Source organism: Rousettus aegyptiacus, unplaced genomic scaffold (assembly GCF_014176215.1).
Source record: "Rousettus aegyptiacus isolate mRouAeg1 unplaced genomic scaffold, mRouAeg1.p scaffold_m13_p_10, whole genome shotgun sequence".
Lineage (NCBI taxonomy): Eukaryota > Metazoa > Chordata > Mammalia > Chiroptera > Pteropodidae > Rousettus > Rousettus aegyptiacus.
In genome coordinates this window covers 49,937,733-49,954,201 of record NW_023416285.1, presented here as the reverse complement: position 1 = coordinate 49,954,201, position 16,469 = coordinate 49,937,733, and the positions used below count along the sequence as shown (strand labels likewise).

Sequence of the window (16,469 nt, the reverse complement as noted above, 5' to 3'; positions counted from 1 at the left end):
TCATTCCTTCCGAAGTTTTATTTATTTTTTATTTTTCAGGACAATACATGCAAATAGGGAAAAATATGCCATTTGTTTTTAATTTCCCTCAACATTTAAATTGAAGGCTCTTTAAAAGTCCAATACAGAAAAAGAAAGATCAGAAAAAATAATACAAGTGTCCATCAGCTAAAAGTTTGGTTAAATAATTTACAATAAATCCAAAAAATGGAACTCTGGGCAGTAGGTATAGAGATTACATGGATCTTATTTTATTAGCATGGCAATGTGTTTCCAACGCAGGGGGCAAAGTAGCATATGTATAATAGACTCATTAACGTAAAATTATTAGTGTTTCTCCGCTTTGTAGCCTCCAGTACTTCCTCTCTCTTAACACTCAAAATCCTTTATTGTTATTCCTTAGTTTATATTTAATGTCCCTGCTAGCCTGTTAAATCCACAAGAGCAGGAACCCCACCTTCAGCCCCAGCACCAAGGTCAGCTCCTGGCACATGCTACAAGGTCAAAAGTGAGTTGCTGAGTGAGTGGGTAGCACCTTAATCTGAGGACATGGGCTTGTTCTGGATGACCCTTGCTTCCTTTCCAAACTGCTGACAAATCATCCATTTATCATCTGCTCTAGAATTTTGCTTAGAATTATCATCAACCCTGTGGAATTTACCATTTTCTAGTTTATAGTGTTTGTATTCTTATTCATTTTGATTCTCAGTTTGCATAGTCTCCCTCATTAGATTGCCAGCTGTTCAAAGCTGGGGCCTATGTTATGTCTTGTTCATTCTGTAATGCCCAGGAAAATATTCTTCTCAAAGTGGAGGTCTTTTGAGTGATTGAATGATTTGGCAAGTATCACCTCCTACCTAAGAGAATAACCAATTGGAGTCACTATAATTTAATAACCACCACAACTCCCTTACACAGGCCATGCGCTGTAGCAGAAGATATATGTATATTACCTCTTTTATTCATCACAACGATCCTCTGAGGGAAATATTACAAGCCCCATTTTATAGATGAGGCACTTGTGGCTTCAGCGACTCTCATGGACTCACCCTTGGTCATGCAGCTAGTAAGAAAAAGAACTAAGATTGGAGCCAGTATTTTCTCTCTCCAAGATCCACAGTCTTAATTACTTGTGACCATCCGCTCCCGTTCTTCCATCAGCTGACAGAGTCTCTCAGGAAAAAAAAACTGGCCACAGTTGTATCATGTCCATCTTATTGGCAATTTGGTGCATAAGAAGGAGCCCTGGAAGGAAACTCGCTCAGTTAATCTACCAAAATTTTCTTGTTTGTTTAGACAGTGACCCTGATAGCTATGAGAAAAGATAATTTTCTGACTCTACTGTCCTTGGCTCCTGGACGGAAGCAGAGAAGAGAAGAAGCCATAAACTCTGATCAGAGGCCTATAAATAGCCTCTTCAAACTGCCAGGGTGAGGAAGGCTTTGGAAAATATCCTGCCCATCCTGTTTGGCTTTTTAAACTAAGTAAACTCCACAGAGGGAAGCAGAGTTGAGTATTTCCTGGCTAGATTCTTTTGCAGAGTGAGATCCCCATATACAAGTAAAGAGAAGGCAGTAACAGAGGAGAAGATTTGAGGGAATTAAAAGGACAGTAAGGGCGTGGTTGTCTACAGTTCTGCTCCAAGGACAGATGAATATTTGGCTGTCATTACAAAAAGATTCTGGTTGATAAATACTGTCTGGAATTTCCTTGCTGATTTTTTACCCTCACACCGCAGGCCCTGACCACTGTGGTCCACTATACAGATGCAAATTATCTGAATCAGGCTGCTGGTGACTCACTAACTCCCCTTTAAAGCAACACTGGGTTCAAGGCAGTGACTACTCAGGGTAGAAGCCATGGCTCACAGAATCTGTTTCTCCTACTGGCTATCGATCTTCTGGTTGGTGGTAACTGTAGCAGAAGGTAAGGGTTTGGTTTTTATTCTACCATGGGTCCACTAATTAATAAGTTGCGTGAAAAGATAAAATTGTCTCCATGATTATACATATTTACAAATTGGAAATATTTATGTCAGCTTCCATTAATCTGTATAGTTAAAGAGAAAGAAGCTGAATTTTATTATCTGAAAGCTTTGGTCTTAGTCTCAGCTATAGCTCTGTGACTTTAGAAACATGTAACCTCTCTGACATCAGTCTCCTCATATGTGAAGTCACAGTATTAATAATTATTATTATGAGGGTCATGAGGACCAAATGAGCTATCATACAAGAAGATGCTTCAGGCTTAAAACACAATAGTAATGCGATTTTTTTATTCTAAAGCTAACAATTTTAATCCAGAATTACAACAATGTCTACCATTTTCTATCCCCAGCAGCACAGTAATTTGCACACAGTAGGTGGTTAGTCTCTGTTAATTAATTACATCTGTTCAGCAGTGTCTTGGTGCTACTGTGGTGAGCATAGATTTTCTTTTTTAAGATTATATTAGATTCCATTTTTCTACTGTTCCTATTCCTTTTCCTTTTCCCCACTACAAAATTTCCAGGAGGCTTGGCCCTTAAAATTAGTTTACAACCCTCTGGGGAAATTTAAGAAAAGGATAGGGAAGGAGGAGAAAGAGGAAAGAGAGAGGAAGGAAGCCCTGGGGGACCTGGGTCTGATGTTCTTTTCACAGTTCCCCTTAGCTCCAGAACTAGATGCGGTTCAGGGAGTCAAACTGGGTCCTTTCGCTCCTTTCACATTTTCCTGGGGGCTTTGCAGGGGCTCAGCCAGATGCTAGTCACCCTCAGGGCTGGTGGAGAGACCACCAGAGCTCACCCTGTGCAATCTCTGCATGACCTCTGGAGGTGAGACTAAAGGGAGAAAGAGATTACAAATAACCCCTGCCCCAGTACCCAAGAGAAGGCCCCCAAGCATCGCCTGCTAAAAATGACATCTAAAAGAGGCACCGTAAAACAGAACTAGCTACCTGACACCTTCTTTCCAGAAAGTGAACCACGGTTCAGGAAACTTTGTAAATGTGTAGCTAAACAAGTTATAATGAGATTAGAGGTTTATTCACACCTAAAACAATGCCAATTAAAATGTGAGATTTTATTTCTGAACTTGGCTCACCCTTCCTCACTGTCCCTCAGACTGGCATCAAAGTCCTTCAGATGTAGCTTCCTCTGCCCAGGCAGCCCTGGTGGCAGCTCAGTGCTCACTTACACATACCCTGGCTCTGTCAGACACGGTCATATGTAGGTATTCTAGTTCATCCTGTTCTCTCTCCTCTCCCCAACAGGCTATGGCTGCTCCTGCCACCTGTTCATTTTAATTCTGCTTCAAATTATGACATTTAAATGTCATTATAGTATTGTGTCACTATAGTATCCACAAAGCATTTCTTAAGACACATAATTTTAAAATTGCAATTTCTCTTTCTCTGACACCTTTGAATTCTTACAGCAATTTGTACATCGCCCATGGCACTTAACCGCATTCTGCTCTATCTTACAGATTCATGTATTTGCAGGGTACCCACACTTCTCAAGTGCAGGTCCTGTGTCTTTATCATCTCTGCATTTGTCACAGCACTTAACACAGTAACCTGCATGCTGTTGAAACAACTAGACTTATAGCACAGAGTTCAATGAGACCTGTGTGACACTTCTTGGGTTCATAATTTTTTACCTGTAAAATTAAAAATTTGATCAAGATAGCCAGTCATTCCATGAGTCTACAAAATGAATTGAGTGGTACTTAACTGCATAAATTAAAATCAAATTGAGTTGAGTTGCAAGTAAATTAATCACTGGACTTATATCTCTTTCTGCTTCAACTCTAAAAGCACATAAGAATTTTCCTAACAGTCCACGTATCATGTAAAGGAAAAACTGCATATTTAGACATAAAGTATTCTTCTCTTAAAGTCAGTGTAGTTCACTACAAACCAGGTACTGTCTGCCCAAAGAACCACAGCTACAGGTAATTATTTAAAAAAAAAAAAAAAAAAAAAAAAAAAGGTCTTCTCATCCTTACTTTTCTTTTAAAGTACTAGTTGTTGGTATGCCATGATTTTTATGTCTAGACTATAATAAACCCATTTAAAATTGATATCCAAACTCTAAGCAATATTTTGACTTAACTTTTTAGTACACTTGAATTTTAAATGTAAGTTTCTATTGTGAATTTTCTAGGACTGGAATTAAGTACTCACTGAGCTTTACAAAAACCTACAGAGAGGAAAACTCAACATCTGCCTGATGATTTATTCCATTGATCAACCATGTCCTCTAATCTGGGGACTATTCTAAGTGCCGGGGACATAGCAGTGACCAACAGAGTCAGTAGTCCCTGTCTTTGTGAAGGTCCTATTCCAATAACATCCATACCCTTTAGTCCTATCAATAGGATACATATTTTGTGTATAAAATGTAAGCAGAAAGGCCAAAATGGGGCTCATGCTAAGAGAATCTTTCCATAACATTTAAGATTCATAACAGTAGCTAACACCTACTAAATGCATATCATGTGTCAGGTATATTTTGAGCACTTTATGTATCTTATTTCACATAATACAACAAGCCAAGGAGATAGGTAATATTGTTTTCTCCACTTTACAAATAAGAAAAAGGAGACTTAGAGAACTCAAGGAACCTATCAATGATCCCATATTTATTAATGGCAAAGTTCAAGGTGCCCGGATCTGGAGCCTGCACTTTTAAACACTAGGTTGTTCTGCCTCTCAAAATGTTTTTGATCTGCATTTCAACATTTGAACTATTTTGTTCTGATTACGGTTGCCAAAGAGCTCTCATCTTTGTCAATCGGTGCCTTTGGTGGCATGTCAGATGTTACATAATGAGAAATATTTCCTTATTAATGATCACATTATCCCTGAGAGGTAGGAACATGGTAACTTTTGCAGTTATAGAAACTGAGATATCTCCCAATCCATTCAATTCTACTGTAGGCACTATGCTGGGGATGAGGGAATAGTGGTCTATAGGATGGCCAAATAAATACTATAACTCTTGAGTAGTAATCACATGACTGATGAGTATTGTGAAAGTGGACTCACAGGATGCTATGGAAGCGTACTGCATGTTGCCTTAACATAGCTTCAGGGTTAAAGCCTCTCTAAGGAAATGAGACGTGAAATCTGCATAGAAGTAAGTCAGGCAAAGAGAGCAGGAAATGGTGTTCTAGGCACCTGGATTCAACTTTTAAAAGCCCATAACCACTGATGACTTTTGCCAAAGTAGCTTCTGTGGAGTAGAAAAGGCAGGGTCAGATTCCAATGGATTAAATAGATGGAGAGAAAAACGGAGTCAAAAGTGTGCAGACTTCCCTTTGCAGTGAGAGAAGTAGGAACCAAATAATTCATGGCAGATCACCAGTTTTTTCTCTGAAATATCAAACTAAGTAATCTACTTAGAAAGGTAGAGAGAATTTTGAAGAGAATTCTTCAAATGAATGAAGAATCGGAATTTTGAAGAGGCTTTGAGGAAAGTATCAAAGGTTTGGAAGACAGTGGGAATGGAACAGAACAAGAATAAACAAAAGACTGGTGAGCAGTGTTAACTCAGCCAAAGGTGGAGACCCACCCATTCAGATGTGGGGCCTTCATCTTGTAAGAAACCTGTGACAGTTTCCCAAATCAATCCCAATGGCTCCCACATTTTAGAACACTTGTGCTAGCTAAACAGTTATCTGAAATAGTTATCATGTGTCTAGTCAGCTGGAAGAATGTGGCTTTATGTGGTCCTGCTCACATTCTTATATTGGTTATCAGGACAAGATTGAATCCTGATTCTGAGCCTTGAAAATTCCCAGAAGAGAACACTGAACACTATTAGACATCCCAGAGTCAGCTGGAGGATTTGGAGAGTAGCCTCAGGTTTTAATAAATGAGATGAGCACAAGGATTGGTTTGTTCATAACAGCTGGAGTGCAGCTTACTGTGTAGCAGAGCTCAAGGCCTAGCTAAGCCCGATTTGATGGCAAAATGTCAAGGTGGAGATTAAGAGTAAGGCTAGCTTATCCCATAGCACTGGATTCTCAGCAGAAAGTTTTCTTGTTACAAAGGTTCAGTACTAATATAAATGCATAGGAGGAAAGAATGAGTAATGTGGGATTTAATCATCTTCTGTAGTTGGAAATGTCTTAAGCTAGTTTCAACCATAGAATTTCAATACTCAGTAGCCTGGATGGGTATAGGATAAAAGGTCAGTATTTCATTCAAGGAACAGACATCCATTCAAGCTAGCTTTAAAAACAAGTAGAGCTGGAGTGATTATTATAAGGTATCTCCAAGAACCTTAAGTCACACCGGCCCTCAGAGGGATCAGCCTGGAAAGTCAAGAACCACAGCTACTCTCATCATCACTCTATTACCACATGGTCGCTGTGGTAACAGTGACCTTCCCCGTTTAAGAGACCTTCCCATTTTATGGTTTCTATGGAAAGACTGGCTTCTCTGCTTAATCAACATTCAACTGGCCAAAACCTAACTCTCCAGTCTCTGCCCTACACCTCCCACTAACGACTTCCACACTATGTGTCTCGGTTGAAACTCTCAAGTGAGAATCTGATTGGTCACTGGCCAGTCAATGAATGAGTTGAGTGTCTATCAGCAGTCCGATCAGCCATAGCCAAAGGTGTGTAGAACTGACTTTTCCAAGGGTTGTGAGTGAAACAGAAACTCTAGAAGGGGCTATGAACACAAGCAGGCAATATGCATATCTAATATAACTAAGAAACCTGAATTCAGCTGTTCAATGGTTAGGGGAATCTAGCTCTGTCTAAGTGCCTCAGTACTCTCAATTTCCAGTAGGGGTTCATTTTTCCCATCCTCCACACTCAGCAGCCCCTTCCAGGCCTCTATTGGTAAGTCTCTAAGGAAATAAAGAAATAATTTTCTAAAGGGCAAGTTACTTTTTCATAGCTAACTAGATTAGATGATACAGCTAGAGGGAAGGCCTTGGCACTTGAGCTTGATCCAAATTTCTTCTCGGAAACTAATTTCATCCTAGTCCTTAGTCTGTGTTCCCCTGCCACATGTAGAAGCCCCCTTCCTTCCTGTTTAGGAAATGATTTCACTGCTGGGCCAAGTGAAGCAGACTTTCTGGATTAACGGCCTTTGAGGAGCAGTTATTTTTATTTTCTTAACATTAAGTTCTTTTTTCCACTAATTTAGTTATAATTTATACAAATGCACAAAGCTTAAAGGTACAGATTAATCACACTTTACATATACATAAATATGTTTATAAACATGTGTGTACATATATAAGTATAAATGTATATGTGTATGCATGTTGTGTAGGCATATATGTGTGTGTGTGTGTGTGTATACATCCATATCTGTGTTAACAGCCGCCCAGATCAAGATCTGAAGAGTTTCCTGTTACTTTTTCCATTAAATAACACCCACCCTAAATCTAAGCTATCTTTAACTTTTTTCAACCATAGATTAGTTTAGCTTGTTCTTGAACTTTATACAAATGGATTCTTTTGCTCAACATAACACCTCTGGGCTGCATCCATGTTGTTGTGTTAGCAATCCTTCCTTTTCTTTGCTAATATTGTCATATGAATGTACACAGTTTCTCGGTTTTCCTATTGATGGATATTTGCATTGTTTCCAAGTGTAGGCTAATATGAATAAGGCTGCTATAAACATTCTTGAACTAGCCTTTTGCCAACATAGGCACTCATTTCTCTTGGGAAAATTCCCCAGAGTGCAATTGTATGGTTATAAGGCGCATCTGTTCATTTCGTTGAGCTCTTCCAAATATGCTTTGAGACTTCTCTATTTCTCTCTTCTAATCTTTCTTCTCTACTACCGCCTAAAGCTTCTCCCTTCTGCTTTTGTTATTAGGCCTGCTTCCTGACTACCATTTTTCTCCTCACAGGACAAGAAGAAGCAGTCACTCTGCCCAGAAGCTTGCAAGATAATGTAGACCCCACGGATTGCCAGATCTTTACACTTACCCCTCCACCTGTCACAAGGAGCCCTGTGACAAGGATCCAGCCCATTACAAGGAGCCCAGTGACGAGGATCCAACCCATCACAAGGACACCAAAATGTCCTTTCCATTTTTTTCCACCACGAAGGCCCAGAGTCCACATTAGGTTTCCGAACAGAGCTTTCCTCCCTCCAAAGTGCAACCACCGTTTTCAGTTCCGCCCATATTTTTGGCCCCATGGTCGCCTTACTCCTCATTATAACTATTTCACCAGAAGACGACTCTGGACAGGAAGCTCATCTGAGGAAAGCAGAAAGAAGAGAGAAGCCCCAAACATGCCGATGTTTCAGAAAAGACTATGAGATTTTTGTTTTCTTTTTCCAAATTAAAACTATTGGATTTAAAGATTAAGTATCTTAAACCCCACTGACTAGATATCATTCTCCTTGTCAACAGCGAAGATATTGGTTTATAGTTTATTCATGTTTACAAAATAGGAACAGTAACTACCTTATTTTTATTTCTAACTTTCTATAATCACAGGATATCTATGCATTTAAAATCCTAATTTGGATGATTCCAATAATTCCTATGCATTCTCAGATGACAGAAGATATTAATGACACCCTTTTATACTCACTGGAAAACTTACAGAGCAAGGTGGATTCACAAAGTGAACTTTAAAAAAGATTATAGAAAACTGAAAGCTTTATTTTAATCTCTGGCAGTGATGTAGATAGTGGTTATTTATTCATTTACTATTATTTATTAATTGAGATATAATTGATATAACATTATATTAGTTTCAGGTATATGACTTAATGATTCAATATTTGTATGTACTGCAAAATGATCACCACAATGAGTCCAGTTAACAGCCATCACCAAGTATAATTGCAAAATTTTTTTTCTTGAGATAATTTTCAAGATCCACTCAGTTTTCCAACAACAACAAGGAATTATAAAGATGTAAACAAAACAAAGTTATGGAGAGTCTGACTATAGATAATACTTTAAGGCCATCATAAACTAAATTACCTATTCCCCCTCAAAAAAATGTTTTAACTGTAAAAAATAAATGTACTTTAGTGTTAACTTTTTAAACAACTAGTGCAAATTCACTTGATAAGTATCTCACTGTTTTTCCTATTATCATCATATAGATACTAAATTAAATGATGCACTTCCCCTAAAACTTTTTACATGGGTCCAGGCTCAAAAGTCTGATCAAGTTTACATGGATGTTCTCATAACTCTAGAATTCCACAGACATAAGTTCACATAACTATAGGAACCTTGTATTCCGAGGATGCAATATAAATAACATGCCCCCCAGATTGCACCGATGGGTGTTTCTGTAGCCATTCTGTAAAAGACTGCTCTGTTTGTGCCACTCATCTTGCCTATAACATAGGAATTTTGGTTTTGCATATTTGTTCAGTCTTACATCGATTCCTCCCAACAACTATGTATAAAAATTGCTGCTTCTGCTGCTGCTCCACAAAGAAAAAAATAGAAAGAAACATAAATGCTGGGAATATTGCCTGGGAAATGGATAGAGATTGCTGTGCATGCTAGCTGTATTAAAAGATAAAAAGAAAAAAAAAAACTGTTTCCTTTACTCACTTGATAGCAAATTTTTTAATAAGAACAGGTATTTGCTTCAAACTGACAGGTATAAATAAAACCTATATTTGAAAGCCTCATTAAGAAACTATATTTTGTAATAAACTTGCCCTTTTTTTGACTCTCTTTTTGGTTAGTTGGGCAAAAGCATAAAGGGCCAACTTTGGGCAAACTTGAAGATGGATTGACAGTTTCAATGAGTTAGTCATTGCATTTATTATTGAAAGTGAGCTACTCCTGTAGTTTTTCATAGTGAGGGCCTTTTTCAAAATAATTCCGGATAAAACTCCATCATTCCTTACCCTTGAACATGTATAGAATTACCTGTATAAAAAATGCAGCCCACACCTGCAAGTAAAAGCATATGCTTCTGTGGCTTTTTAAAAATATTACATTCTTCCGGTTAATAAAATTTTCTCTTAAAATAGTGATGCCTAGAAGGTTTATAGACTTGGGGATAGTCTTCAGTCACTAATGCCTCAAAGTGAGTGAGTTTATCGAATGAGTTCCTTTTAGCATAGAGGTGGGATTAGCTGCTTTTGAACCAATGGGAGCTTTTGGAAGAGTGTGATAACTTAAATTCATCTTTTGCTTTGTGGCAGAAATAGCCTATATACAGGTCTCAAGTTCTAATTATGCTAATTAGATTCAGGCATATCCTGAATCTAATCATCAGACAAACCCAAACTAAGGAAAATTTACAAAACAACTGAGTAATTTTGAGGGCATGGCCCTGTATTCCTCAAAAATGTAAATGTTGTGGTAGACAAAGTTTGAAGAAGATTAAAGAGACATGACAGCTAGACGTAACACGTGATCCCTGAGGTGGGAAGGAAAAGAAGAGATTGCCACGAAGAATATTACTGGGACAACTGGCAAATTTTTAACGTGGACCATGTATTAGGTGACAGTATTTTATCAGTGTAAAATTTTGTGAATTTCATAATTAGGTAAGAGACCATCCTTATAATAAAACTCTGAAGTATTTTAGGGTAAAGAAGTATGAGTTCTGCAACCAAATCTCAAATTATGGAAAAAAATGTGTGTGTGTGAGAGAGAGAAGGAGGGATGGAAAGGAGGGAGAGTAATAAAGTAAACACAACAACATGTTTTTACAACAGATGAATTTTGATGAAGGATACATGGGAGGGAGTACAATTCTTTGCACAATTCTTGCAACTCTTCTGTAGCTAGAAATTATTTTAATATGAAAGTAAAAAGGCATTGCCGAAAGCAACACAGAGGAGTTAGTTCGCACTATGGGGTAATCATTTTGCAATTTATAAATGTATCAAATCAATACATTGTAAACCTTTAACTTACACATGTTATATGCATTTATATCTCAAAAATCTGAGGGGAAAGTTGTATTTCATTGAAATATCACCTTACCATAATAAGCAGACTTTGAATATTTTCTGGTATGTATCAGTAAGTATTCGTATTTTCCAACTAGTGCAAATTTAAACCAAGATTTTTAAACAGCCTTAAATATAACTGTATACTTCAGACAAGTGGCTAGCCAAGAACACACACACACACACACACACACACACACACACACAATGAGATAAACATACATTCCAAACAGAAAATATCTCTCACAATTTCAACATTAGAAATTTATAATAAGCATAAAGTGAACAGTAGCAGTTTAACGATTTGTTTTTAAGGGACCATTGCAAATAAACTATCACATATGAAACATCTTGACAGATACACTTGTCCTTATAGGGGCTTCATGACCTGGTCTCCCTACTCCCCATCCCCAGCCTCTTCCTCTCTGACCCCGCCTCACACTCCTCTCTTCCTTTCTCTCTCTACTCCAAACACACTGCCCTCACTGTTCCTCAAACTAAGCACACTGGCTCCTCAGGGCTGGTGCCCCTGCTGTCCCTCTATCTACAATGCCCTTGCCCCAGACATCCACAGTATCCACATGGGTCCATCCCTCACTTCTTTCAGCACATTCATAAAATGCCACCTCTCAGGTCCCTGACCACCTTATCCAAATGTGCAGGCACAGACCCACTTCCTCTCTATTCCCACCTTTATTTTTGTCCCTAGCATGAATCACATTCAATCATTCCATTTGTATTCTTAGTTACCTTTTTTATTATTTATATTTCATATAAGACACCAAGTTCCTAAAAGGCAGAGAATTGTGTTTACTGTGTTCACTCCTTTATTTCCGGGACTTAAAATCATGCCTGTATATAGTAGGGACTCAAAAAATATTTGTTAAATAAATGAACTTTTAAATCTCCTGATATTTAACCCTATTTGCTTTCATATCAGTTCCCCCATATCAGAGGAAGTCTCAGGATTTTTAAATCTTCTCCAGAAAAAAAGAACTTTTATTGAGGTGAGAAAGGTAAGGTACACATATCCCTCTCAAGTAAAACAATTACTGGCCACAAGTGCATGTGTTCAACCTTCTTTCAGAAAGTCTAACATGAATTGTTCTCTGTTTTACTGCAGATAAAATTTCTCTTTTAGTACTTTGTCGAGGATAGATCAGAATGATAACCAGAGATAGAGAATCCTTCAATTTAATTGGTCAATTTTGTAATTTGTTCAGGCTTTATTAGTAGAATCTATCATCTTTTTTTTGAAACAAAACAAAACAAAACAAAAACTGAGTCTAATCCTTTTTGTAAAATGTCTTCTCCAAGGCCAGGTCCAGACACATAGGTCTTTTGGGAAGGCTATCTGAGATGCCTTTTCAAATTGTTATTCTTCAAATATGTGTTCAACAGACAAGGAGAAACGAACTTTCTAAGGATAAAATTTATATACGTCTTGGCTTATATTCTAAATAGGGCATTTCTTACATGTTCTCCACACAATGGACATTTTAACATCTTTGGAAATACCTTTCATGATTTTCCTTCACCTAGAGAGTTAGATACTCACCCTCATCCAAGATAGCAGAAGATTGCATACAGGAATAAATTTGTATTCAAAATGCATTTTAAATTTCTTCTGTTTCCATATTGGCAAAGTATTTCTTCTTTTCTACAATCTCTTTTTCAGTTCTCTTTGGTGATTTTTTCCCCCTCAAATCAACACATTAAGATTATAGTAAACGCTTAATTTTAGGCACAAAAGAGATTATTTTCCCTAGTCGACGTGAACAACAGGCCCTGCACTTTTTCAAATTCAGAATTCCAGTGGACTGACTGCTGACTTGCCACACGTACTAGCTGCCTGACATCGAGGCTGGAAACCTGTGTGGGGCTGCACCATGCAAACTCCCTGTGCTGCTATTCTATACAATCGGGAAAGCCAGGGCCAGTGTGAACTAATTTTCAAATTTCCAGTCATCATGAGCATCAACTCACTTTTTAGGCTTATACAGAAATTACACTTGATAAACATATTTCCAGTTAATTCCAAAGATCCTCAGAGCCCTGTTAGGACTGGCACTTGGGAAGTGGCCTGATCGGCCTTTCTGCTGCCTTGATTTTGCCCACATTTCATCGTTGTGAGGCAAATTTACTTTGAAAATTCTCCGACTTCTTTATGATTCAGGACTCTCAGCAAAGTCCATAGCTCCTCCCCATTATCCTCATCCTCACATCAGCCCAGCCCTCCTCCAGCCTGGTTTGCTTGCTGACCTGAGTCACCAGCCACCTGCTGCCATTAGGGGAGCCCTGACACAAGACGGAGGCCATATGCATTTGGTCTCTTCTGTTCCCACTACACTTCATACGCCACTCTGAGACTAGACTATCACAGTATTTAACTATCAATGTTCATTAGGGTGCATGTCTCCACTGGTGGCACCATCTGATGGACCAGCTATGGTACTACAACTCTCCCTTGCCACCTCTGTGATTCTAATAGATTAAGCACTCCTTTAACACTGGGCCCTTAAAAATGAAAAAGCAGGCCATGTATTGCATGGACGAAAGGAACAGGCGATACCTCTCGGACAAAATTCATCACAGGTTTTTAGCATTTTTCCCTTTGGGAAGGATATGGGTTACAGTGAGTGTGGCTTTACTGCCACCTCCTGGATGACAGCTTGGTAGCACTGGGCTATCCTTGGGAGAGCCAAAGGAGCAGGGTGTCATCCTAGTGAAATGGATGTAAGGCCAACTGTAGCACCTCTAAATTCATATGTTTCATAACTCTCCTTAAATAATTCCTATCCATCCAAGCAGGACTGACTTCTCCTTCATCCTTCTCTCCAAGGAGGGAGAAGTGCTTGTCTCTCATTCACTTATTTCCTTCCAAGACCCAACAGAAGAAAGGGGACCTGACTACCTTACTTAAGAAGAAAAGTGTAATTAAAACTATAGTCTTCTGGTTAGGCTGCATTTACCAGTAAAAAAAAAAAAAATTTTCGATCTCAATATATTTTGAGCTAAACTATATTATCAGAATCTGGTATTTGTCTTTGTTTCCAGGAGGTAGGAAATGGATTTACAGAGGAAAATCTCCAATAGTCAAGCTAAAATCTGCTTTTCAAATGATATTTAACGTCTATTCACAGAATGAACTCAAATGGCCATAAATATGTAAAAAGAAAAATTATGAAAATATGTGTAAACTCAGTAGTAATCAAGAAAATGTAAACTAAAGCAAGATAAGTTTCACCCATTGAATTGTTGAAAATGGAAATTATTAATATCGAAAATGGTTCCAGTATGGAGAAATACTTTCTCATACACTTGGTGGGAATGTAAATTGGTACAGCATTTTTGGAGGACAATTTGGCAGAAACAGTCAAAATCTAAAATAAAGTACACCTTTCGCAGCTTCGAACTGCCCATCTCCAGTAAGCACTGTGATGGTTTCTCCAGCAACCATTCTATTAACCTTCTTGGCTCTGTAGAAGCCAGGTACTTCCATGGGTAGGCTGCAATTGGCCTGAGCCAATCAGCATAATCCTGTTTCCTTTTGCTCCTATTATTAATTCAGACAAAGGAACTCAACAGAGGCCCAAGCTAACCAGTGCATACCATTGCCCTGGATACAGATGTGATTTAAGGTGAGCAGTATCCAAATTTGGCTTAATCAGAGTGAAGTTTTGTCTGATGGCTGGGGGAACATGCTTGCTGCTTTATAAGTAAATGAGGAAGTGTGTGGTTGTGGGAGTCTAGGCTCCCAGAGTTCATATTATCTAAACAAAAATTTTTAAAAAATTTATTCCCAATTTAAATCATGCCCATATATTTATTTCTACATTTATTAAGTAAATGACACAGTAAATTCCTTAAACTTTCAAAGTCTGTTCCCGTGCCTGTAAAACATGACTAACATTCATAGGAATATAATTACTACTGTCACATAGAAAATACTGTGCTGGATGGCATAGAACAAAAAAGGGTAAATAAAATGTGGTTCCTAACCTTCAGAAACACAGAAAATGTAGTGGGGGCAGTGGCACTGGGTTTTGTTCTTGCCCATGCCTTCAGAATCTGGCCCAGACTCTTCTGGAGGGTCTAGGAGCAAATGAATAAACAGCTTTTCTACTTAAAATATAGATAGACAGACAGACAGACAGGTAGGGGTAAGGGTAGGGGTAGGGGTAGGGGTAGGGGTAGAGGTAGAGGTAGAGGTAGAGGTAGAGAGAGAGAGAGAGATAGAGAGAGAGAGAGAGAGAGAGATATCAGGGGAGACAACAAGTAGGTATACACATAAGCAAAAGGAGTGATGACCCAAGAAAGATGGCTAAAAACAGGTTGAGAAGAAAAGTAACCAACTGAAACACGGCTGTCATGGGTGAGAGAACAGTTTTCAATTCTAGCGGCAACATTAATGGAGGTCATTTGCCAGCTCTAAAGGCAAGGAGATAGCTGAATGGAGCTAAACTGACATAAAAACCTGTTCTCTTGACTGATAGGAGATGCTATCTTAATCTAGGGCCAGGAAAGCATGCTGAATTGAGATATTTTGGTTTCATTTCCATGATTCTTATTTTCATTCGTGTTAATTAACAATACATTTTCCAAAATTTTGTTAGTACCTTTCTCACTTCTACAGAAGATGACTTTGTATGACAAAGTAGAAGAAGAAGGGACTAAATAAGACTATGCAATGGGGGGTAAAGAGGATTTTCACTGAAAGCAAAGAAAAAATGACATTTTATGGATAAGTTTTTGTTTTTTAAAGAACATTTCTCAGCATATGCTGCATTCAGTGTCAGATATCCACAAACATCTATAAATACACAGCTCTAAATCATAAGTTACATACAAGTGATGACAAGTGATATCAAGATTTGTGGTAAAGTACTTCTCACAAGGGCATGTTAAGAAACAGATAAACAGTATGTTCATTACATTTTCGAGTTGTTTCATGTCTGAAGCTATCAAAAAAAATAATAAAACCCTTTAAAAAGCAATGTGAGAGCATAATTTTTATTCACATAGAGGGGTGTTAAGGGTCCATTTCTAATGTAAAAACACTTAACAGAAAACAAAAGAGAAAAATCCATTTAGGCCAATTCACTGGGACTAGCCTTAAAGTCACCTGGTATTTCTAGTCCCCTGCTAGTGGTTCAGTTATATAGAGGAGGGCTTAGAAAACAAGTCAATCACACTTTCAATCTAGTCTGACTCACAGTTTAGTACAGATCCAGTCTTATGTCATAGCACAACTAAGATAAAGAAGCCAATGAGGAGAGAGTCACACAAGAAAACACATCTTCCATGCCACCATTTCAATAGAGAGTCAGCTATTCTAACCAAACAAGAGCTTCTCATTCAGGAAAAGAAGGTTTTAAGCCCAAGTCTGTTACAGCTTTTACCAGGTAGTCTTTACAAGACATGTTACTTTATAACCAGGTTGTTTGTATCACTGACTGTACAAGAAAATTAACTTGCCATCTCTATAGCTAAAGTTTCCAAAAAAGAATTAACAGATTATTTCAAACATATGTTAAATACCGTACTGTGTTATATATATTGTTTAT

General features: G+C 38.1%; 1 protein-coding gene across 1 annotated transcript; it reads left to right on the top strand.

The window, feature by feature from the left end:
• The first annotated feature begins 1,805 nt into the window (after positions 1-1,805).
• On the top strand, positions 1,806-9,624 carry ODAPH (odontogenesis associated phosphoprotein). Its single transcript, XM_016154033.2, has 2 exons — positions 1,806-1,926; positions 7,865-9,624. Exons 1-2 carry the CDS (start codon positions 1,860-1,862, stop codon positions 8,278-8,280), a joined length of 483 nt encoding a protein of 160 aa, XP_016009519.2. The 5' UTR covers positions 1,806-1,859; the 3' UTR covers positions 8,281-9,624.
• Positions 9,625-16,469: the final 6,845 nt, after the last annotated feature.